Source organism: Sinocyclocheilus grahami, unplaced genomic scaffold (assembly GCF_001515645.1).
Source record: "Sinocyclocheilus grahami isolate Dianchi unplaced genomic scaffold, SAMN03320097.WGS_v1.1 scaffold369.1, whole genome shotgun sequence".
Classification (NCBI taxonomy): Eukaryota; Metazoa; Chordata; class Actinopteri; order Cypriniformes; family Cyprinidae; genus Sinocyclocheilus; species Sinocyclocheilus grahami.
Window position 1 is genome coordinate 909,374 of NW_015505548.1, and position 25,651 is coordinate 935,024.

Consider the following 25,651-nt stretch of genomic DNA (forward strand, 5'->3'; position numbering starts at 1 on the left):
GTCGTGGTATTGAAGGTGGGAGAAAGTCTGTTTAAAAATTATTATTCTAAAACAGCGTTCCAAGGTATTAATATATAGTTTATTGTCATCAATCACACCATTGCCAATTTTTCTAAATAAGAAAAGTTTTACATGTTTAATGTTTGTTACGTAATATGATTAATTAAAAATTAATTAAGAAATAAAGACTTCTCCCAGAATTGAATACTTTGGTGCTGTTTTTTGTATCTTTGAAATTCTATGGGGGACGTGTGCCTGTATAATGATCAAGCCTTAGAATTGCCCCTGATGATGAGCTATGAAATTGGTCTGACATGTTCAGTTGGCCCTTTTGAGGGTACACACAAGCTGATGTGGGACGTGCAGAAATTGAGTATCTGAGATTCAAAAATTGATACCCTTGCTTTAGATGAAGGAATTGACTGAATAGCATTTGAGATGCATAGATTAGATTGTCGTAGCAGATCAGTTTGTCATTTGTGCTCATCTTTCCCCCTTTTTTTTTTTTACTCCTGCAGTATCAAGTTCCACTAGCAGCAGCATAACACGTCGGGACTCCCTTTTGGCCAGCTCTGACCTGTATAAGCGTGGTGGTGGTAGCAGCTTGACGCCCATTGGCCAATCTTTTTACAACAGCCTAGGATACTCTTCCTCCCCCAGCCCCATTGGACTGACGCCTGGTCACTCCCCTCTTACACCTCCACCCTCTCTGCCCTCCTCCCATGGGTCCTCATCCAGCCTCCATCTGGGTATGATCTCTTGGTTCAACTGATTTATCGGAGTCTGAGTTTGTTTCACTGATCTATTTAATGACTGGATTGCTCATTGCGTTCCAAACTGCCATCAGGTGGTGAAGCCACTGCAAGTGTTTGAGCTGCCTTCTTACCAGGGGCGCCGCTAGCAGTTTTGGGCCCTATGAAAGAAAATAAGGACAGGCCCCTACCACACCCATTCCGCACCAAACATACAAGCCAACCTAGTTATCCAAAATCTTTGTCTGCAATTTAATAATACTGACCTATTACTTTTGCTATTGCTATACCACTAGGTATCAGTATTTAGTCAGAGACCTACCCATAGCCGCGGGATCATATTTTATCTGGGGGGGGGCGGGGCTTGATGTTGAAGGGTGGGGAGTGGGGGATTTTACATTTACATTTAATCATTTAGCAGATGCTTTTATCCAAAGCGACTTACAAATGAGAACAATAAAAGCAATCAGACCAACGAGAGAACAAAAACAGTATACAAGTGCCATGACAAGTCTCAGTTAGTCTAACACAGTACACGTAGCTAGTTTTTTTTTTTTTTAATAGCATAGAATAGGTAAGTGCTAGAATTAGTTGGTCAGGTGCTGGTACACAGTACACGTAGCTATTTTTTTTTTTTTTAATAGCATAGAATAGGTAAGTGCTAGAATTAGTTGGTCAGGTGCTGGTGAAAAAGATGTGTTTTCAGATGTTTTTTTGAAAATGGCTAAAGACTCCGTTCGAATTGTGATCGGGAGGTCATTCCACCAGCTGGGCACAGTCCAGGAAAAGGTCAGTGAGAGTGATTTTGTGCCTCTTTGGGATGGCACCACAAGGCGCCGTTCACTTGCAGAATGCAAGCTTCTGGAGGGCGTATAAGTTTGAACTAGCGAGTTTAGGTATATTGGTGCAGCGCCAGTGATTGTCTTGTAGGCAAGCATCAGTACCTTGAATTTGATGCGAGCGGCTATTGGTAGCCAGTGTAACCTGATGAGGAGAGGAGTAACATGAGCTTTTTTTGGGCTCATTGAAGACCACTCTCGCTGCTGCATTCTTGATCAGTTGCAGAGGCTTGATAGTGCATGCGGGAAGGCCCGCCAAGAGAGCATTACAATAGTCCAGTCTGGAGAGAACAAGAGCTTGGACAAGAATTTGTGTGGCTTGCTCTGACAGGAAGGGTCTAATCTTCCTAATGTTGTATAAGGAAAATCTGCAGGACCGGGCCGTTGTAGTAATATGGTCTGTGAAGCTTAACTGATCATCGATCACAACTCCTAGGTTTCTGGCTGTCCTGGAAGGAGTTATAGTTGACGAACCCAGCTGTATAGAGCAGTTGTGATTTTAAATGATGGGTTTGCTGGAACCACAAGCAGTTCTGTCTTGGTAAGGTTGAGCTGAAGGTGATGATCCTTCATCCAGCTAGAAATATCTCTCAAACAGGCTGCAATGCGAGCAGCTACCGTCGGATCATCTGGTTGGAATGAAGTAGAGTTGAGTGTCATCAGCATAGCAGTGATAAGAAAAGCCATGCTTCTGAATGACAGATCCTAATGACGACATGTAGATGGAGAAGAGAAGTGGTCCAAGCACTGAGCCTTGAGGAGGAAGAAGTTGAGACTTAGAAACCTCACCCCTCCAAGACACCCTGAAGGACCTACCTGAGAGGTAGGACTTGAACCACTGGAGTGCGGCTCCTGAGATGCCCTGAGATCTGGTGGTTAACTGTATCAAAAGCAGCTGACAGATCCAGCAAGATATGAGTACTGAGGATTTGGAAACTGCTCTTGCCAGTCTCAGGGCTTCAGTAACCAAGAGCAGGGCAGTCTCAGTTGAGTGACCGCTTTTGTAGCCAGATTGGTTGCTGTTCAGGAGGTGGTTCTGTGCAAGAAACAGAGAGTTGGTTTAACACAACTCGCTCAATTGTCTTTACAATGAACGGAAGAAGGGATACTGGTCTGCAGTTTTCTAAAAGTGCTGGATTTAGAGAGGGTTTTTTAAAGCAGTGGGCTTACCCGAACCTGCTTAAATGCTGTGGGAAATGTACCAGTGTGAAGAGCGGTGTTAATAATGTGAGTAAGCGAAGGTATGACTGAAGAAGAAATGGCCTGAAGGAGGTGAGTGGGGATAGGATCAAGTGGACAAGTAGTACGATGATTGGAAAGGATCCGTTTGGAAACGTCCGTCTCCGAGAGTGGAGAGAGGAGGAGGAGGAGAGCGAGTGTGTATTTGTCGTTATGAAATTATCATCAGTTTGTGGTGTGGGGAATTGGTCACTGATGGTTCTTGTTTTATTTGTGAAGAAAATTGCAAAGTCATCAGCTGTAAGAGTTGATGAAGGAGGGGGGAGGGGAAGACAGAGAAGAGAAAGTTTTGAAAAGTGTGCGAGAGTCAGAACAGTTGTTAATTTTGTTATAGTAGTATGTTGTTTTAGCAGTGGAGACATTTGCAGAGAAGGAAGAGAGGAGTGACTGATACACACTAAGGTCGGTAGAGTTTTTTGATTTTTGATTCACGGAGAACATGGGTCAGCCTGGGGGCAGAGGGTGTAGTGCGTGCTGGTCCGGATGAAAGTGGGAAAAAGTTGTCTAAGCAAGATGTTAGAGTGTAGCAAAGAGTGTCAGTAGCACTGTTTGTGTCCAGTGCTGAAACACAGTAAGTGAAACAATGTTTCCTAGCAACAACAACAAAATCTAATGAGAAAACAAGACAAAACACTTACAAACTTTTAAACAAAATCCTAATATTAAACAGCCCAAACACTTATAGATGAACATACAAATGAATAAAGACTGAGTTATATGAGAACAAATATATATTTGTGCTTTTGTGATTTTAGCTCTATTTTTTTTTCTTTATTTTTATTATTTTAAGGGGATTTTACAAAATATAAACGAATAATATTATATTGAATATTAATTTTACGAAAAAATTATGCACCATTTATCATCTGCAATATCAGGGTGTAAAACATTTAGTAAAAGTTGAAATTTAAATGTTGATTTGAAGTGTCAGTTATTATTATTGTAATCAAATCTGGACACAGAAAGCATTTGTTACTCATACTAGCTACAGCGTGATCAGTCACACTAAAGTCATCAGAATAAATATTGGCTCAGTGTGACCAGGGCAATATTTTAAAACATAGAATTGAGTGTTTACATACCATGAACAGAGATGTTCTGTGGTCGAGATGTGCATCCTATTTGAAAAAATCTGCATGGCAATCAGCAACTGGTAAATTGATATTCCAGTAGCTTTACTGGCATGGTAAAAAGTCTTTACAAAGCATTGACAGATCTTCGAACCAATGGTGTTGAGCATTATCAAATTTAGAGGCAACAATTCATAGTTTTCGGTCACATGACTGGCTCGAAGACCTGGTGGGCAAAGCATCCATAGAATTGCAGCATAAGTTTGTCAATTTTCCATTTGTTTCCAGTCCACAGATATTTAGATCTTTTGATGACCGGACTTATACATCTTCGTCGAACTCGAAGACAGTTTACCATCTGATCTCACTCTAGGCTACATGGAACGGGACGGAACCATGCAGTGCATGGGGAGGGGGGGTAATTTTGCCGGAAATGCAGAAATAAGCTGTAATTTTGTTTTATTTGTAACTCTTTGGTAGATACATTTATAATTTCTATTTCATTACTACTAGTACTGTTACTGCTAATAAAACAAATCTCTAGGGGAGACTGACAGCCTCATCACTCATCATTGACTGACAGCCAAAACCTTGACCTAAAATCACCCGATTTGAAGTGTATCAGTCACGCAGGATTATTTTTTAGGATAAGTGTATGTAAATTTTATTTCCTGATTGAGCAACATATCAAACTAAGACATTTGTAATACATAAGTTGAGGATCTCGTCCGTCCGATGTTCGTCATGTTCATCTAATGTAAGCTACTGTAATGTATATGAATGTAACTTTTTAATAGGCAGGGAAAATTCCTGACATTAAACAAATAACCATTTACATTCATTGGCATTTTAAGAATGAACAGGGAGACCTCAGATATAAAAATGCTGACTTGATAAGTGTTGTTTTCTCATTAAAATCGTACGATTTCCTATGAATTCAATTGAATGTGTCGGAATACCAATATGGGGGCGCAGTGGCTTCACTTTTATGATGTCATTAGCAATCCAGTTCTCTATTGAAGGTTTAGTTTGTTTACAGTTTTGGTTAAATGAAAACAATTTTCAGCAAACCCAAACTGAGGTCAAATGGCCTCTTGTCCATTTCAAAAGCTGTGTGAAAATGTTTTTAGCCCCCTGAGCTTAGTATGGTTTGTTTTATTTAGTGCATTGGTTCTCAAAGTGTGGGACATGCCTGCCATGGGTGGCACAAGCGAAGAAAACTGTAAACTCAAAACTGTTTTCCTCTCTCTCCTGCTCTTCTCAGGTGGTCTGACTAATGGCAGTGGCCGTTATATTTCGGCTGCACCAGGAGCAGAAGCCAAATACAGGAGTTCGGGCAGTACCTCCAGTCTTTTCAGCTCTAGCAGTCAGCTCTTTCCCCCACCACGAGCCCGCTACAGCCGCTCAGATGTCATGCCTTCGGGACGTAGCCGCTTATTAGAGGACTTCCGGAATAATCGCTTTCCCAACCTGCAGCTGCGAGACCTGCCTGGTCACATGGTGGAATTCTCTCAAGACCAGCACGGATCCAGGTCCCAACTCCTCCCAGTTTATACTTTTGCAGGATTTTGGAAATCCTGGATTTTTTTTATACAGCTTTCCAGTAATGGAAAATGGGGAAGATTACCTTAAAAAAAATTAGTTGTGTTTGAAATTTTAGAATCACGTTACTTTTAATACCTTTTGCATATTGGTCTTGCACATTTTACAATGTTTTATGTCTGCTTTTTTAATCCTACATCTGCTTATTAACTGTATTGTAAATGTTTCTCATGATAACAGATCATTTTTGGAAATTTTTGACAGCTTTTGACACATTATATTTTAGATAATGCGTCTCTGGAAACATTGCAAAACACTATTGTCATATAAAATGTCCTGAAAATAATAAGAGTTTGGGAACTTTCTACATTGAATATTCCTTTAAATTCCCAGAAATGCTTTTTTTGTGTTTAATGTAAGGTCCTTTTCTCAATGTCCAGATTTATTCAGCAAAAGTTGGAGCGTGCAACTCCTGCAGAGAGGCAGATGGTGTTTGGGGAGATCCTACAGGCTGCTTACCAACTCATGACCGATGTCTTTGGGAACTATGTCATACAGAAGTTCTTTGAGGTAATTAATTTTAAATGTTCTACCACAGTTTCTAAGGACTGCGTTTCTAGGATATGCAGGAGTCAATGGCCATGTACACACTGCAGTTAAAGTCCCCCTGTAGTCAAAAATTGTATCCTTTAAAACTCCTCTTTGATCATAAAAATGACATTTAAATTTTTTTTCTTGTGAAAATAATTTTCTCATGCCTTAAAATAGCTTGAATGCAACTCTACACTCTTGCCTCATTTACTATACGCGGGCTATGAATACGCAAATTAGCCCCGCCTCCACTCAGTCGCACAGCAGCCAGCCATGAGCCAGCGCCTCCTGAACTGTAGTAAATGTGTTATTTAACGCGTATTAACAGTTGGTGAAACATCTACAGAAAAAATATAACTGTTACCGGATTAACCTGACTGCCTTCTCACTAGACCCTCTGCTTTGCAGCACAGTTAATGATATGCTAAGGATAGGATCCCTTGACGCGATTGGTTATTGAGTTTTGTGACGTAGCAAAACAAAGGCTGTTTCAAACCGCTTTCTGTGACTGCCTTTGGGAAACTACAGTTTTAAGGAGAAAATACTCAGCAATGGTGTTGATAAATGGATTGGCACATGGTTTGTCTAAAAGCATATTAAAAACAACACACAGACAAATAAACAAAATAAAAAACTTGATTTTCACCACAAGGGGACTTTAAGTTATGTTTTATCTTCTGCGCATGTGCGAAGAGCACCTTTTTGGGTTAGCGCGGTTTTTTTGTAGTTCAGTTCAGTCCTGTATACGGAGCTGCTGTGGTTGAACGTGTTTGAGCAGTAAAGAGTGTTATTGCTAAGAACAGTTCTGGTTATTGAGTCAACATTGGTAGCAGAGGATGGTTGCTGCTGGAAATTACAAAAATCCCCCACTGTTTGACGAGCAGACGGCGTACGAAAGTTGGAAAAATTAGGTTGAAATTTGGAGACGTGTCACCGACCTGGACAGAAAGAAACAAGCCTTGGCAGTTACCTTGTCACTAACGGGCAGAGCAAGGGACAGTGCACTGGAAATTTCCGCTGAGTATTTAAATGCTGACACTGGAATGCAAACACTTATAGCGAAATTGGACTGTGATTTTAAAAGAAGAAAAAGATCGACAGTACGAGGCGTACACGGAGTTTGACCGAATCACAAGAGAAAGTGGCGTTTCTATGGTGGAATACGTCGTCGAGTTCGAACGTCGATACAACAGGCTACGTAAGTTCAAAATGGAGCTCCCAATGCTGTACTAGCCTTCAAGATACTCTATACTGCCGGACTTACCGTTAAAGATAAACAGTTAGCGCTTAAAGCTTGCCCTAATCACTGCTCTTTCACTGATATGAAATCAGCCTTGAAAATAATTTTTGGAGATAACGTTACTTCACCACGAGAGGGCGGCAGTGCACTGCAGAGCGCAGATAGTGACACTGCCTACTACAACAACCCCAAACCGTGGCTCAAGGCACAAACCCCCTTGATAAATATGGGAGAAGAACGAAATGTGCAATTTGCCTAAGCACTTTGGGCAAAGGACTGTTCAAACAAAAAGGAACATGTAAGACTGACAAAAGATGAAGGACTAAAAGATGACGTTGAAGAATGTAACATCACTTTGTTTTCAAATGAATCTTTGTCTAACACAGACATCTTAATGGTGGAGGCTTTAGGATCAGTTGTGATTGACACAGCCTGTACAAGAACTGTGTTTGCAGAAAAATTGCTTGAGGATTACACAAGTGGGCTGCCACAGAGTGAGTTACTGAAAATAGATGACAAACAAAGTGCAAGACCTTTCAGATTTGATGGCAAAGTTGTTCACTCCACAAGGAAAGTTACCATTCCAGCTAAGATAGGACATACCAGATGCAAAATAGAGACAGAAGTTGTTCCTGCAGATATACCAATGCTCTTAAGCAAGCAGGGATCAACGCTACGGATTTTTTCTACTGGCCCAGTCGGGCCAGTGCTTCAAATTTTTTTCTTGCCCTGCCAACATTTTCACTGGCCCTGCCACAAAAAATAAAATAGTTGCTGTTATCATTGTTTTTGATCTGTTATCTTGTATTCTAATATATAAGCTTATATGACACCAATATTTTAGATACCAATTAAATTTTGTAATTCTCTATTTAAATTTCGGTGGGTATTTTGACATACTTTTGTATGTATTTGTCCATTCAGGCAGCTCACGCGGCTGTCTGTGCGCGCGGTTCACACAGAACACCGCGCGCGAGTACTGAATGTAGTTGTCTTTCGCTCCCAGAGCCAGTAAATAAGAACAAATGAACAAATAACAAGTAATAGCACAATTAAATCTAGACCTATAGCACAACAATAGAAATGAAATGATGCTTTAGGTTTTTATGTTTGTAGATGTTCAGGTACAGAAATGGAAAAATCACATATAAAATAACATTTGCATATTCTTCACTCAGTGTTGCACCTTAATTTTTCATAGCCATTTGAAATTAGAGGCAACCACTGCATTTTAATCATGAATAAAAAAAAATAGTGCAATGTTTGATTTATATTAGACTGCATAATTTCAAAATCTGAAGCAAAAACAGAATTATCTGACTTTAGCTTTGTGAAATTATGCTACATAAAACATCTGCAAGAAAACGAAACAGCAGGTGGGCTGAATGAGACGCAGATTCACTCTCTGACAGCAGACAGCGCTTATGGTACAGGGATACAGCGTTTCCTTGGTTACAGCTGTAAACACAGCAGCGCTGCGCATATTAACCATTAACACTAATTTAAATGCATCATACGGAGACAAAATGAAAAGAAAACACCATTTCTGAAAAGTCAGTTCCATTCCCTTAGAAACATTCATATAAAATTTAAATATTTGGATTTTCTTCCTATATTGCGCGCATCGTGAACAGTGACTTGTTCTGCCTGCTACAGTATTTTCTCCTCTTTGTGTCCGTCTTCAGCATCTCTGGCCTCTGTTAACGCCCGTTTACAGACTAATTATAATAATAACGTAATATTTCCGCACAAATGGCAATTGGGAAAATGATTGCAGTGCAGTTTCTGTGCAAGCACGGAACAGAAGATAGTCTGAGATAAAACAAAAAATGTCCGGTACATCAGTGCATCTGTAACATATTCCAGTGCAGGGTTGTCAAAACTCAGTCCTGGAAGGCCAGTGTCCTGCAGAGTTTAGCTCCAACCCTAATTAAACACACCTGAATCAGCTAATCAAGCTCTTATAGGCATACTAGAAACTTCCATTCAGGTGTGTTGAGGCAAGTTGGAGCTAAACTCTGCAGGACACCGGCCCTCCAGGACCAAGTTTGGACACCCCTGCTCCAGTGTATAAATTCAATATAGATTAACTATTGTTAAAGCTACAAAGTTACTTGCGAGGGTGGGTATTTTGACATACTTTTGTATGTATTTGCCCGTTCAGGCAGCTCACGCGGCTGTCTGTGCGCGCGGTTCACACAGAACACCGCGCGCGAGTACTGAATGTAGTTGTCTTTCGCTCCCAAATGCTTTTTAATCGCTTAAATTTTTTAAAATGCAAAAATGAGAAGTCGTGACGACGCTGCAGTGGCCCGATCGGGCAAGTGACACCCTGAACACCTCTCCACACAACCATTCACACCTCAAGCAACCCCCCTCCCCCCCACACCTGCAATTCAGATCAGTGGAGACGAGGTGCTCCAGGTCTTCCGGAAGCAGAAAAGGAAAAAAGCACCAGGCCCAGACTGTGTTACACCTGTCTGTCTGAAATCCTGTGCTGACCAGCTGGCCCCCATCTTCACACAGATCTTCAACAGATCACTGGAGCTGTGCGAAGTCCCTTCATGCTTCAAACGCTCCATCCCTGCAATCAGTTTCACCAGAGACGAATTGCTGGACATTCGGAAGTACACACCACCCGATATTTCACCGGTTTTTGATTATTCTGATGTTTTGCTGGACATTGTTGTCGGGGGAGCTGCTGTGCTGATCAAGCACTTCAGTACGCGCAGACGGGGGAAGCGAGCCAGTGCGCTCATGAAGCTCAGACAGCGCGGATTCAGAATGCCGTTGCCAAGCATCCATCTGGCAAATCTCCACTCTCTACCCAATAAAACGGACAAACTTCTGCTCTCCCAGACAAATAAGGATTTTTCAAACTCTGCTGCTCTGTGTTTCACGGAAACCTGGCTGAAAGACGCCATTCCGGACAGCGCGTTGAGTCTGCCGGGCTTTCAGCTGTTCAGAGCGGACCGCGACGCAGAATCAACGGGGAAATCACGCAGCGGCGGGACATGCTTTTACATCAATGAGAGGTGGTGTACAGATGTAACTGTTAAAGAAGATGTGCTGTTCAGATCTAGAAGTGCTCTTCATTAGAATGGCATGTCCTCCTTTCACTTGCCATTAAAACATCTGCCATTTCTATTTAGAGAGAAAAGAGTTTTCATTAATAATAAATCTATCAGAAATCCTCCTTCTGATTCTCAGTCATATCATCATATCTCAACTCAACTCAACTCAAACTTTATTTATAAAGCACTTTCAACCCCACGACTGGAACCAAAGTGCTGTACAGAAAAAGATAAGGGGGGGGGGATAAGAATGATAAGAATAGTATAAAAACAAATAAAAAATAATAATAGTAAAATAAAATTAAAAATAAAAAAAAAAGAAAAATACATAGATAATAGTGACAACAAATATCATACACAGCTAAAAAAAAAAACATTGTCAAAAGCTAGAGAAAACAAATGAGTTTTAAGCGAACTCTGAAAAACACCCAAAGTTGGAGAAGTTCTAATAGACAGAGGAAGGGCATTCCAGAGCCTAGGAGCTGCCACAGAGAAAGCACGATCCCCTCTACATTTTAGACAAGATCGCGGAACCATTAGGAGTAGTTGTTCATTTGAGCGCAGAGATCTGCTGGATTGACAGACACTAATTAAATCAGTAAGAAATTAATTCTGTATCATACAGGTAACCAATGCAGTTTGATTAACACAGGAGTAATATGCTCTCTCTCCCCTTTGTACTTGTTAAAAGTCTGGCAAGCTGCAAACGAGAGAGAGAGAGCTGATTCAAACCCAGATACAACACATTACAATAGTCCAAACGAGATGACACACAAGCATGAACAACCTTCTCCATGCGTCTGTGGTCATGAAGTCTTTTGAAAAACTGGTGCTGGCCCACCTGAAGGATATCACTGGACCCTTGCTGGATCCTCTTCAGTTTGCCTACAGAGCAAACAGGTCTGTGGACGATGCAGTTAACATGGGACTGCATTATGTTCTGCAACATCTAGACAGACCAGGGACTTATGTGAGGATCCTGTTCGTGGACTTCAGCTCGGCCTTTAACACTATCATCCCAAACCTCCTCCTGCCCAAACTATCTCAGCATCTAGGCGAAAAGGAGACAAGTGAGAGCAAAACACAAAATGAAAATGAAATTCTTGCTGTGACCGAAAACTTGACAACAGAAGAAAAGGAGAGTCCTGTTGAAACTACACAGACAGTTTGGACATGCTTCAGCTGATAGACTGCAAAAATTACTGGCCTGCTCCGGTAATCATGATGATGAAAGCAACACAATCCTCAAGAACATTGTTAAAAACTGTGATACATGAAGCAGATAAAGCAAGCCAAAACATAAGCCTGTTGTGGGTTTGCAAATGGCATCAGCCTATAATGAGTCTGTGGCTGTGGACTTACATGAGCTTGAGCCGGGGAGTATGGTATTTGCATGCTATTGACCACTTCACACGCTTCAGTACAGGGGGTATTGTCACCACAAAGAACCCAAAAGAGATAGTGAAGCACTTTATTCACTGCTGGATAAGTGTTCATGGTCCTCCATGCAGACGGTTTAGTGATAATGGAGGTGAATTTAACAATGACGAAATGAAGGACATGGCTGAAAATTTTAACATTGAAGTTAAAACAACTGCAGCATACAGCTCATGGAGCAATGGCCTTTTAGAAAGGCACAATCAGACCCTCACTGAAATGTTGCTGAAAGTGAAGAGGGACAAAAACTGTGACTGGAAGACAGCCCTAGATTGGGCACTAATGGCAAAGAACTATACACAATGTCCATGGTTATAGTCCCTACCAGTTAGGGTTTGGGAAGAACCCAAATATACCCTCTGTCCTCACTGATAAGCCCCCAGCTCTGGAAACAAGTAAGAGTACTTGAATAGCTAAGCAAATCACAACACTACATGCAATGAGAAAAGCATTCACAGAAGCCAAATGTTTAGTAAGAATCAGAAGAGCCCTTCGTAAGCAACTGCGGCCCGTTCATGACAAATATGAAACGGGGGACAAAGTGTATTATAAGCGAGTAGATTGTAATGAGTGGAAAGGTCAAGGTGTGGTCATAGGCCAAGATGGTGTGGTGGTATTTGTCAGGCATGGCGGAACCTATGTTCGGGTGCATCAGTCTAGACTAAGAAAGGTGGATGACCCACAAACAAAACTGGAGAAGACAGAAAGGGAACAAATGAAAACATATGAAAAACCCATAGTAACACCAGCAGCAGATCTCGGTGACACTGAAAGTGAAAATGAGGAAGTGACACCAGCAAACGATGAACCTCTTAATGCTGAAGATGACCGTGAACCTCCTGCATCAGTGCTGCCAGGAGGGGATAATCTTGATCAATCCCAGATGACACAAACCCACTCATCCATGAGCTGTGAAGGTCTAAGACTAAAAATTGGCCAAATGGTGAAATACACAATCAAAGTGGACAAACTCACACTGGGAAAATCCTCAGCCGAGCAGGAAAAGTTACTGGAAAGCACAAGAACTGGTGTAATTTGCAGTACAGTGAGCCTGAGGAAATTGCTGGGACAACTGGATCAGTCGATCTAGGACAAATGGACAGTGTTCAGGCGATTCCATCTGAACATGCTAAGTTGAGCACTGACTACAATGAGGATGATATACTGATAGTACTTGATGATCTCTTCATGCCTGCAAAAAATACAGAACTCAGCACCTGGAAGAGAAATAACCTTTGAAGAAGTGAAAGATGAAGGGCAGAAGTGCATCTCCACGAGATGGATGTGCACACTAAAATAAACAACTGCTGGAGTTGTACCTAAGGCTAGACTTTCAAGACCTTCCCAAAGACTCACCTACATGTAGTTCAGAGTCTCTAAAAATGATCATGGCAGTCATATGTCAGAATAAATGGCAGCTAAACTCCATGGACATTAAAGCAGCCTTTTTACAAGGTAAAGAGTTAACCAGAGACATTTACATTCCTGCAAAGTGATGGGGATTCTTGCATCTCATGTGGATGACTTTATTTGGGGTGGTACAGATGCATTATCCACAACTATCATTCCTTAATTGAAAGATGGCTTTCAAGTTGGACGGGAAGAGCATGACAGTTTCAGCTACAGTGGGGCAAAAAAGTATTTAGTCAGCCACCAATTGTGCAAGTTCTCCCACTTAAAAAGATGAGAGAGGCCTGTAATTTTCATCATAGGTATACCTCAGCTATGAGAGACAAAATGAGGAAAAAAATCCAGAAAATCACATTGTAGGATTTTTAAAGAATTAATTGGTAAATTCCTCGGTAAAATAAGTATTTGGTCACCTACAAACAAGCAAGATTTCTGGCTCTCACAGACCTGTAACTTCTTCTTTAAGAGGCTCCTCTGTCCTCCACACGTTACCTGTATTAATGGTATCTGTTTGAACTTGTTATCAGTATAAAAGACACCTGTCCAAAACCTCAAACAGTCACACTCCAAACTCCACCATGGCCAAGACCAAAATTGTAGACCTCCACCAGGCTGGGAAGACTGAATCTGCAATAGGTAAGCAGCTTAGTGTGAAGAAATCAACTGTGGGAGCAATTATTAGAAAATGAAAGACATACTGGAATAGAAGTATATTCTCTGGAGGATGAAATACATGTACAACAAGGAACGTACAAAATCTGCAACCCATTCCAGTGGATTCCACCAGAGCAACACAGCGTAAAGCTTCACTGACAGACGTTGAGATGGGCATGCTAAAATCAAAGATTGGAAAAATATTGTGGGTTGCCAGGCAAAGCAGACCTGACATAATGTGTGACATATCCATCTTGGCATCTAACACAAAACATGCTACTGTTCAGACCCTGCATTGTTTAAATAAACTAATCAGAAAATTAAAATCAGAAGAGCTCACCTTGAGGTTCCAGTACCTTGGGAAAGAAAGAAAGTTAAATTAGTGGTGTACAGTGATTCCTCAATGGGAAACCTTCCAGATGGTGGCACACAGGGTGGACATTTCATCATGCTTATGGGAGAAAATGGAAAATTCTCACCTATATCCTGGCAGTCAAAACGCATCAGGATTGACAGTGCAGTTTTCCTCGCTACACTCTACTCTGAGATTACCACTGGTGGCTGCTCATGCAACAACTTGCCCATTGTGTGTATAACAGACAATCATTCCCTTCTCGATGCTCTCAAATCTACAAAATCTGTCACCCGAAAAGAGACTGCACCTAGAAATCAGCAGTATGAATGAGCTTATACACTCTGGAACTGTTCAGCAGATCTTGTGGTCAGCCACCAAAGAGCAGCTAGCTAAGTGCTTGACAAAAAAGGGGGCATCTGCACTTGGCCTTCTGAAAGCTCTCAGCACAGGCGTTTGCCATCTTAAAGACTGAAAGGATTTAACAATGATTTACTTATGTTTTGTCAATGTTTAGTCATTCAAACTAACTCTCTAATGTTAACTAGTTATACATAAAAAGAAAAGAGGGGAGATTAAGTTATGTTTTATCTTCTGCGCATGTGCGAAGAGCACCATTTTGGGTTTTTTTGTAGTTCAGTTCAGTCCTGTATACAGAGCTGCTGTGGTTGAACGTGTTTGAGCAGTAAAGCGTGTTATTGCTAAGAACAGTTCTGGTTATTGAGTCAACATGATGACTTGTGCATGATGCATTTCTGTCTTTGAGAGTAACTGCGTTCTCTGATTCTCTGCTACAGTTCGGCAGTGTGGATCAGAAACTGGCACTTGCGACTCGTATCCGTGGCCATGTGTTGCCACTGGCTCTGCAGATGTACGGTTGTCGTGTGATTCAAAAAGCTCTGGAATCCATCTCTTCTGACCAGCAGGTAATTGTAAGTTGCCTTTTGTTTTCTTTCCACATTCCACATTAAACCACAATGTTAGGGATTGTTTGATTGTACTAAAGTAGGCTACAGTCCACTAGGATTTACAAAAAAAATTTTTTTATACATTTAAGTCTACATCTATTAAAACAGAAAATGTTTAGAAATGGTAGTATTTCTCAGAACTTCAGAATGATTAAATGTTTAATTGAAGGTTGTAATTTTTTATTTCTCATGTGTCAGAGTGACATCGTACGGGAGTTGGATGGCCATGTGCTGAAATGTGTGAAGGATCAGAATGGAAATCATGTGGTGCAGAAATGCATTGAGTGTGTCCAGCCCCAGGCTCTTCAGTTCATCATTGATGCCTTCCAGGGACAGGTATCAGCTCCACAGACACTCAAAACACCCAGAAACAGGATTGACTTATATGGTGGTGGCAGACCAAATATTGATGCATATTATTGCATTTATGTTAATAAGTTTCTTTAAGAGCCTTTGTAGTCTACTGTAGTCCATATTAAAAACATGTGCAAAAAAAAAAAATTCCAGAGTTTTTGCTATACCATTTATACCCTGGTAGAAATATTCTGGCTATATATTTTGTGTGTGTTCCAAATTATTTTCTTTTATCATGGATGTAAAGCACTTTGTGACGTGCTTTAGAAATAAAGTGCTTACTATATACTGTAACGAATCAGCTCATGGGAAATATGAATAATTAACCATAACTAGTTATGATTAATTATGAATATTTTAGATCCGCTGTAGATATTTAGCTGACCTCTCAGGGTCAACTGTCTTGTCAATTCTAAGAACGTTAATTTCCTGGTTAAGGGAAATAACTTTCTTACTGTACAATTCTACAAAAGCTTGTAGCGTAAATCTGCATGATTAAGTGACTCCAGTTATAAGCAAACAATGAACCACGTCAAGTGTGATACAAGTAAGGTTTTATTAACTACATAAACACTTAAACTAGTCCAACATACTACATAAAAGGGGGGATGTGTTCAGCAGAAATCCTGGCATCCAGTTTATTGAGTGAGGGGACTGTGACGATTTGTTAATCTAATGAATAATTGATTTGTTAAATCAAATAAAAATTAGTGTGTCAGATTGGTCGAGACGCTTCAATACTATATCAGTAGACAGGACTGCTTTGTTACTTACACCTGGGGCCAGTTGCATAAAATACTTAGATACAGTATGAGCAGTCTTCAATAAATAAATTGGATGACTAACCTGTAATACTAGTCTAAGTCAGTTGCATTAAAACTTAGATTGGTCTAATTTGAAAATGTAAAAGTAAGACTGTTCATCCTTTATCTAACTGTTAGTTGGCCACACTAGTACTTAAAACAAAGGTTTAACTTGGTAGCTGTATCTAACTGGCCCCTCTGTGTAACGAATAAACAGACTAATATGAAAAAATGCTGGGTGAGCCATGCCATAAGTAAAGATGTGAATTAACATAGAATGAATTTAGCTCTACTTAAGGTTCTGCCTAGTTGTTTGTTTATGATCTTGTCTTTTAGTTTGACTTTAAATCTCAAATAAAATTATACTATACAAATTAAACTATATTGTGATAGGAAATTCTCATACATTGCAAAATGATTTTGGTCATACCTCCCTGGCCCTATATGTTGGTATTTAAGAAAACCACTAATAATATGATCAGTGATGTAATGTCTTTCTAGTGAACTGGATGCAGCATGATGTCTGTTAATGTTTTTTTTGTGTGTGTCTGTGTGTAGGTGTTTGTTTTGTCCACTCATCCGTATGGCTGCAGGGTGATCCAGCGTATCCTGGAGCACTGTACCCAGGAGCAGACCCTGCCCATCCTGGAAGAACTCCACCAGCACTCTGAGCAGCTGGGACAGGTATGACTTCCTGAATGTGTCATCCGGGAATTCTAAGAATTTCTGATGTCTACCACTCTTGCTGTAGTTAGTTTCTTATTGTGTGGCCTCTTTTCATCTTTCAAAAAATAATCCTAGTAGAAAATGTCAAAATTAATAATAATAATAAAAAAGTAATGAAATGTTGCGAAGTGCCAAGATTGGCAGCTGCCTTATAAGGGACCGTTTACACAGAACATGTTTTTGCATTCCTTTGCGTTTCATTTTTCATTGCTTTTCTTTATAAACATACGCTAGACAGAATTTGACTGTTGTGCTTACATCTATTGCACTTGCATCTATTGCAGCATCTAGTGCAAGTCACAGTATTCTAAAAAATGCAGCGCTCAAGTTAATGCATCTTAATCTTGCAATTTTTCATTCCACTGCCCTGCATCTAGCTTTTTTCAATATAAAAACATTCTGTGTTCTGTTTGAATGGCTCATAAGGCTGCATCCAAACATGTGACTGATTAGAAACGGTCTTCATGGCAAACAACGCTTACTCAAACGCATAAGACTCGACTAATGCTCAGTTAATTTCAGTGCAGTGTTAGCATGTTGCTGAGCTAACACAACTCTGCTCTTAAAGACCCTGCAAAATGGCACAGTTGTATTTTCTTATTGAAACTAGAAGTTGGGGAGAAAAGAGTCTAACTACTTTTTTTTGTTTGTTTGTTTGTTTTAAATTGCCAATAGCTTTTAGAATCATTGTTTACTACTAGAGATGCTGGTATTTAGGAGAAGGGACATTATAATTCTATAGTGAGTTTTATTTGACAAAAAAATATATAAGCCTTTTTAGTACACAGAGACGATATTTTGTGAGATTTTATTTTGAAATGTGTATGTCTGCTTAAACTTTTATTGAGTGAAATAGAGGATTGTTCTGTGATTGCCTTATTTCTTACATTATTAAATACATGCAGTGCTTCCCTGTAGTTAAAATCAGGTAACTTAACTTGCAGCCTGGTTTTTGTAGTTTTGTAGTTTGTGCCTATGATGCCTAAAATGTTACCCTATTAGGTAGCTCACCCCATTAGGTTTGTGTGTGTGTGTGTGTGTGTGTAACGCATTATTATTATTATTATTATTATTTTATTCATTACAATATAATTATGTTTTGAGTTTGATCACTTTATAGACAAGTACACTTGTTCATTGTTCCTTCTGTGTGAATGGAAAAGAGGCCATGCAATGAGAAGAGCTTAGGGTTGTAGTACTTTGTGGGATAGTGTGGAGGCGATTGATGTTTTCTGCATGACTTGTTTGTTAATTTTATACCTTTTTACCTACTTTGAAGTAGCATTCAATTGCTTTGAAGGATATTCTTATGTCCAGTTAGATGTGCTGATGGATTTTTATGATGCAAAACATTACCCACCCCTTGCCCCCTCACTTATTTTATCTAGAAATATCAAGGCGTTTCATTGGAGATGACCCCCAAAACATATTATACAGTGTCCAGCGATGCACTGTTCAAGGTCAGAGTCACGTGCCTTCCTCCCACTCACAAGAACCTCCTGGCGTCTCTTCGTCTACCTTCTAACCAGCCTGTGTTTAACACCTAGATGCTTCTCCAGTTGCTATTTGCATTGCAGGGTTCTTTTCACTCACACTTTACCTTACACAACTTTCTTCCTTAATGGCTGCCACATCTCTACTTTCTGCCTAAAACCCAATCCTAATATATTATAGACCTTATTAGTGTAGACGACAATTAATTTGACACAAGCAAGCCTGTGAGATATAGGAGTTGACTACCAGACTACTAAAATTCTGGTATTGTGACGATACCAGTAAAGTGTCAAGATATTGTTACTAATACCAATTTACTATACTATATCATAGTAATGTAGTAACTTTACAATTTACTTTTTTCCACTACTTTTTTTTTTTTTATCCCATTCGTTACTGTGGTTATGTATTTACATCATGTCTGCACTTTCGGTAGGTATCTTGCATGTTGACACATTAAAGCCTGATTCATAATGTTATATCAATCAAAAACTAAATGCTTATGTTTTTGAGGCACATAAAACAATTAATTTGACACAAGCAAGCCTGTGAGATATAGGAGTTGACTACCAGACTACTAAAATTCTGGTATTGTGACGATACCAGTAAAGTGTCAAGATATTGTTACTAATACCAATTTACTATACTATATCATAGTAATGTAGTAACTTTACAATTGACTTTTTTCCACTACTTTTTTTTTTTATCCCAGTTACTGTGGTTATGTATTTACATCATGTCTGCACTTTCGGTAGGTATCTTGCATGTTGACACATTAAAGCCTGATTCATAATGTTATATCAATCAAAAACTAAATGCTTATGTTTTTGAGGCACATAAATGTAAGAAAGAGACAACATAGCTCTGATTCGATAGGGAGAGTGACAGTTCTATCAGTTGGCCCAGGGTTATTGTGCAGTCCTTATTGTTGAGTCCTGACATATTCGACGAACTGTACATCTAACCCTCACAGCCTTGTTTGTTGTCATCCAACTGAATAGGAACATTTCTCTTAAGGTCTATTTCTCTCTTTTAATGATTTTTTTTAATCACTTTGTAATTCAGTGTTTCTGGCACTTTCAATAATTTACCGTTTCTGCTCCACCCAGAGCACCTCAGACCAACAACTTGATTTATGATGTGCATCCTTAATAGTTGAACTAATCTTGTGCAAATAAGCCTACCCAAAACAATAAAGTAGTGACCGTTCCTTCAAATTTGAGGGACAGGTAAGATAGACAAAGGGTGTAGACTGAATCCCACAGCTTCTGACATTGGCGTGCGCGTTTTTGCCACCTTCCAAATGAATGTTGGTCTGTCTGTATTTGAGTGGGTGTTGTGTGGTTTCTTATAGGGTTATTCGCCAAATACCAATTAGTAGGATCAATCATTGGTTAGATAAAGTGGAAGTATTAATATCAATGGCCATGGGTTGCTATTTTTGAAATCACCCCATTGAGGGCCTGGAGATTTCAGCTTTTTTAAGGTCAGTTGTTTATTGTTAAGGTATGTGGTTAAAGTATCCTTGCTCAACCTTGTTGTACTAGTATTTCATATCTTGTTCTGTTTGATGTTTATTTATTTGTGAGCTGTTACAGTAATATTATGTATTTCTCTCTCCCTCCCACTGTCCTTTGCCTGTCTCCACCTGCAGGATCAGTATGGTAACTACGTGATCCAGCATGTTTTAGAACATGGGCGTCCAGAAGACAAGAGCAAGATAGTGGCAGAGGTCAGAGGGAAGGTTCTGGCTCTGAGTCAGCATAAATTCGCAAGGTCAGTTAATCTGAGAAAACTATATTATAGAGATGAAAAGGTATGATTTCATATCATGATTATAGTGACCAAAAACATTCTAAAATGCTTAATGTACTAAGACCAAATTTTGAGGACCAAATTCAGTATACACCTTATTAATAAAGCATACTATGTACAGAAAAGCAGTAGAGCCCAGAATTTGCACGGAATGCCCAAAGATTCACATTAAGCGTTTTCCTCCCACAAAGCCATTATAAAGAAAAAGGTTAACGTGGCTAAATGCATTAAGACCAAATTAGGTATACAATTGTACTATTTACAGACAAGTCGGTGTAGCCAGAATATGAACTCATTGAGCAAAGTTTCATATTAAAGGGATAGTTCACCTTCAGTTGCTGGTCCCCATTGACAATGACAAGTCAATGGGGACCAGCAACCGAAAGTGAACTACCCATTTAAGCTGTTTCCTCCCATAGAAAACCATTATAAAGAAAATTCTTAACGTGCAATTTAGCACACTGTGTTTATATTCTAGGTTCATCTGCCTGCCTGTACTTTGTATATATTTTTATTGTTCACTGAATTTGACCTTTTTATTATACCACTGTCTTTGTCCATTAAGCCACATTAAGTGTTTTATTTATAATGATTTTGTATGGGACGAAAACACTAAATTTTGCGTGTTGTGTTCATATTCTAGCCATCTCTGCTTGCCTGTATATGGTTAGTATACACCTTATTGATGTTGCAGAGTGTGGTCTTTTATTGTCACCATCTTACTGCATTAAGTCATATTAAGAGTTTTCTTTATAAAGGTTTATATTGAGGAGAAAACGCTTAATTTTTGTCTTTCAACTTGGAATATTGTACCATTGTCATAGTAGATAGTGTTTTATGACAAGAGAAATGTGAGAATTTTTTTTGTCTTTTCTCTCTAGTTGTAGGTTGTGTGCATTAGCCTAAAGACCAGCTTAATTTAGCAAAACAATAATTTCAGGGCTATTGCGAGATAAAGGCTAATGTTTTTTTCTGCCGTGCGTTATAATGAAGGCTTTGTTAAACTAATCAGCTTTTCCGGTTCATTTAGATTTGAACGACATGTACTTTTATCTTATACTTACTATGAACACATTTCCTATGAACACATTTATGCCTATGAAAGATGATCAAGCCAATCAGAGTAGGTATGGGATGGAGCGACTTGAATGTAACCTGGTTGAGAGAAGAGCACTATTATCATTACTTATCGAAAGAGACAACCTTATCAGTTTAAAGGTATCCACATAATATCTATTCAAGTTAAATCCAAGTAATACTGTTTGTGTGTATATTTTTTACTATTATTATTATTTAATTCATAGGTAATAACCAATGAAATTTCAATTACATTTTGACCACTGAACTAGGAAATGTCCCTGGTTTCCTTAAAATAGTTTGACCAGAAATTTGGTCATCTTGGTTTACCATCCAACCGGTAATCGTTTAACCCCTACTTTTATTTGTTTTGTTGTGAAGGCAATGCTAAGTTTTCTTTCTATAAATGTTATATTAAAATAATAATATAAAGAACAATATAAATCGTACAGTGTTTAAAATTTATCTAGAATTTATTTCTATAAAAAATTGTACAGCACTCTACCTAGTTCATTTCGTTTATTTTTCCTAACCGACATCCGACGCTCGTTAACCGATTGTTAACCGTTAACCAACAAGATTATTGGGGAACTAAAATAGCCTAGCTATGTTAACAGTGTTTATTATAATGTTTGTAAACATTTCGTGTCGGTTTTAGGCCTATTTCTGAATGAAACTATAAAATGCAACTTATACGCGACTTATGTTTTTTCCCATTTAATATATTATGTAAAGATATATAAAGATAACCTTTGGTCATCTGAAAACTCAAAATTTCCCTTTATTTTGTTTGTGTCTGTCTCTTGTAGTAATGTTGTTGAGAAGTGTGTGATTCATTCGTCCCGTGCGGAGAGGGCCCTGCTGATCGATGAAGTCTGCTGTCAGAAAGATGGCCCTCATAGTGCCCTCTACACCATGATGAAGGACCAGTATGCAAATTATGTAGTGCAAAGAATGATTGACATGGCAGAACCTGCCCAGCGCAAGATCATCATGCACAAGGTATAAGCACAGAATGCTGTCGCATCAGTAAAATAATTGAAGAAAAGATTAAAAACATAATCATCACAGGCAGTATTTTAAACCGTTGCTGTTGTCAATTTCAGATTCGGCCCCATATTGCCACTCTCCGTAAATACACATATGGAAAACACATCCTGGCTAAGTTGGAGAAGTACTACATGAAGAGTGGATCAGACCTAGGCCCTATTGGGGGCCCCACCAACGGCCTAATGTAAGGGCCTCACACCCAAATCACACCCCTTTCCCTCAAAACCATGTCTGTTATGGGCATCTGCTCCACCGTGGAGTTCATACCCTTTAGGGATTTTACCAAAAAAAGAAAAGAAGTAGGCTTCACCGAAGAATGCTGAAACGTCTGACCAGTCCCTGGTGCAGTGCCCATTATTACCTCCACCACCCCCCACTAGAGAGTGCATGGTCTGTAAGCTGTTTCCTGGGTAAAGCACAACACCTTTGTTTATGATGTAATTGATGTGACTGACTGTTTCCTTTTTTCTTTTCTAGTAAATATCTTGTACATTTTTTACCTTGTACATTCTCTGAAAAAGAAATGTTTGCTGAAAATTTAAAGTTCTTACAGTTTACACCAGCAAGTGACTTTATAAGGCCAAACTGAGTGATCCTTTTTAATTACTTTCTTTTTTTTTTTATAAAATTTTTTATCCACATTTAAGAAGTGTGGTACGTTTAAGCCCAGTTTTAGCCTGATGGTACACATGCCAAAGCTGCTGATGAAAAATAATGAACCAGTCAGCTTGAGCTTAAACAAATCTTGCTTGTAGATGACCACTTCTGTCTGCCATGCCATTGAGTTAGTTGTGTTACGATATTCTCAACCAATCATAGAGCTTTGCTACCTTTAAATGGGAGTTGTATCATTCAGAAGTGGTTTGAAGTATCTGCAATTGCCTCAGGTGCGCATCTTATTTGATTAACTGCTCCGGATTCTTTTTTCTTTTTCATTTTAAGTGTGCGGTTGCAGTATACTATATACCCCACTGACCAAGTCTGTTGAACATCTATTGTCTTGGCTCACTATTGTTTCGAATGAAGTGTAAGGACACCAGTGCACCTGCCATTTTACACAGCTACGAGTTAGACCGATACCTGGAATTTTTCCATTTTGGGGTGTGTGGGAGGTATGCGAGGCATGCAAGGGGTGGGGAGATTTGGCATGCTGTGTCTGGATATTTAATGTTTTAATGGAATGATTTTTCTTTGTCATCATGTTTGTAGAACATCCGTCTGTTGAGTAGTTTTTTTGAACACTGCCCTAGAAACGGTATGGTTGTGTGCTGATTATCATCTCTTTACATTGTAATAGCTTAGGCAAAATGTTTAGCATTTTTATGTACAAGTACAAGTACAAATATTAAATTGTTGCTGTTTTCGGGTGTGGGTGGAGACGGCTCTTGAGTTTTAGATGATGCTCTCCTGGGCAAAGTGGAGAAGTTTGTAGGCGACGTCCCTGTCCTTGGAGTCATCCAAGGACGTTTGGCTTTGGAACAAGTAGAAAAGAATTGATTTCATGAACGTGAGACGTTGCGGGGTAGGATCAAATGTGCGGCATTCAGCAGTGTAGATTGTAGATTGAGAATGTGCAAGAGTATACTTTTCAGAGAATAGATGTGGGGCTGCCGTTCTCTGCTTCACAATTTTTCTGTATGGCTAATATATTAATGGCTTTTGTTACTTTGCTTCATATGAATAAATGTAGAATACATGTAGTATATGTGGAGTTAAGTGTAAGTTTATTAGTTAAATAGAAGAAAAAAAACCTAGTTGTGATGTTGGACAGGCCTTGCTAAATTGCGTAGTGATTTGCTTTTATTTTGTCTGTACAGTTGTACATTTGTAAACGTTAACGCTGTAAATGGAATGTCTTTTACACTTTTTGGGGAAGAAAAATCAAAAATGTGCATTTTGATGTGTGAATATTCATCACTCCTTTCCCTTTGAATATAAGTATATACAGTTTTCTTTGAACAAGCGTTATTTTAAAGAAAAACTTTTTATGCGTCACAATCTCAAGATGGTTTTGTTTTTAATCAGTTCTTGGAAAAGGTCAGCCTCTTTATGTACCTGGAGCAGTGACACCTTCTGTTAACATAGTCATTTTGACATGTGGCAGTTGAATAAAATAACTAAAAATTTATGAATTTAAAGAAAGAAAAAAAGAAAAACATGGGGCTGTCTTTGGTTCTACCTGCTACCATGGAAATTTCACAGGACTGGACAAGAATTATTTTTGTATAAAGGAGTGCTGTATTTTGGAGCAGCCACTAACTTGTAAGCAAAATAATTGTAAGATATTGTCAATTATATAAATATGAACATATGAGTTTTGTCACACTGTCAAAGTCATGTACATTTTCAGGTGGCCTTATGTACATTTCCAGATGTTAGATGAGAAAAGAACTCTTTTTGTTTTGTTTTTTTGGAAGCAGAATTGTGACTATGTATGATTAAACTGTTCTTCTAACATTTGATTTTTGTCTCTTCAGCTTTTATTATTCACTCTAAATACATTACACTCACTGCACACTCATTGACAGCTGAAAGGAATGTTCCTGGTTAAATATTTCTAATTGAAATGCTTGTGGCGTGCTGTCGATTATCACACAAAATATTTTAATAGTTTAATTCGGCTTAATAAATATTTAACATACAAAATGTTTTATGTTTAGTAAAAATTATACAAACTTAAAGGGGAAATAACACACAGTTTCTGCCAATCTCGCGTTAAATCTTGAGTATCTACTAGTATTGTATTGCATTGTATTGTATTGAGAATTGCATCCGTATTCGAAGAGTCTTTAGTTTTATCAGCTTTATGAAAGAAAGATCGTTAGGTTACTGACGTAACCCCAGTTCTCTGATAACATGAAGTGGGGTAGGGGCGGATGTACCAGGGTGGCAACTGCCAACCTAAGAAAAAGCTGTGCCACCATAGACTGTGTGCCACCCCAGAAAACATTTGTTTGTGAATCAGATAATTACTGCTTTTCAGGTAACTATGTCCTCTGAGAAATCTAATCCCATCCGGATATGTCTGAGATTCATCGCTTAATTGTTTGGTGATCCGATTCTCCGACCGATCGCTCCACTTTCATCATGGATATAAGTCGTAACAATAACATGAAATCAAAAAGAAGATGCCGATCACGGAAAAATCTGTTTTCTCGATTGTT

The 25,651-nt window shown here is 39.1% G+C and overlaps 1 protein-coding gene across 1 annotated transcript in view; it reads left to right on the forward strand.

The window, feature by feature from the left end:
• LOC107549332 (pumilio homolog 2-like) overlaps positions 1-24,947 on the forward strand; it is a 52,484-nt gene extending 27,537 nt beyond the window's left edge. Inside the window, exons 10-19 of the mRNA XM_016230379.1 lie at positions 519-749; positions 5,165-5,432; positions 5,883-6,012; positions 14,998-15,126; positions 15,367-15,504; positions 16,884-17,009; positions 18,440-18,511; positions 20,200-20,321; positions 22,247-22,439; positions 22,544-24,947. Of these exons, the coding sequence (XP_016085865.1) occupies positions 519-749; positions 5,165-5,432; positions 5,883-6,012; positions 14,998-15,126; positions 15,367-15,504; positions 16,884-17,009; positions 18,440-18,511; positions 20,200-20,321; positions 22,247-22,439; positions 22,544-22,675 (1,541 nt within the window). The 3' untranslated portion in view covers positions 22,676-24,947. The remainder of the gene's footprint in view (positions 1-518; positions 750-5,164; positions 5,433-5,882; positions 6,013-14,997; positions 15,127-15,366; positions 15,505-16,883; positions 17,010-18,439; positions 18,512-20,199; positions 20,322-22,246; positions 22,440-22,543) is intronic.
• Positions 24,948-25,651: the final 704 nt, after the last annotated feature.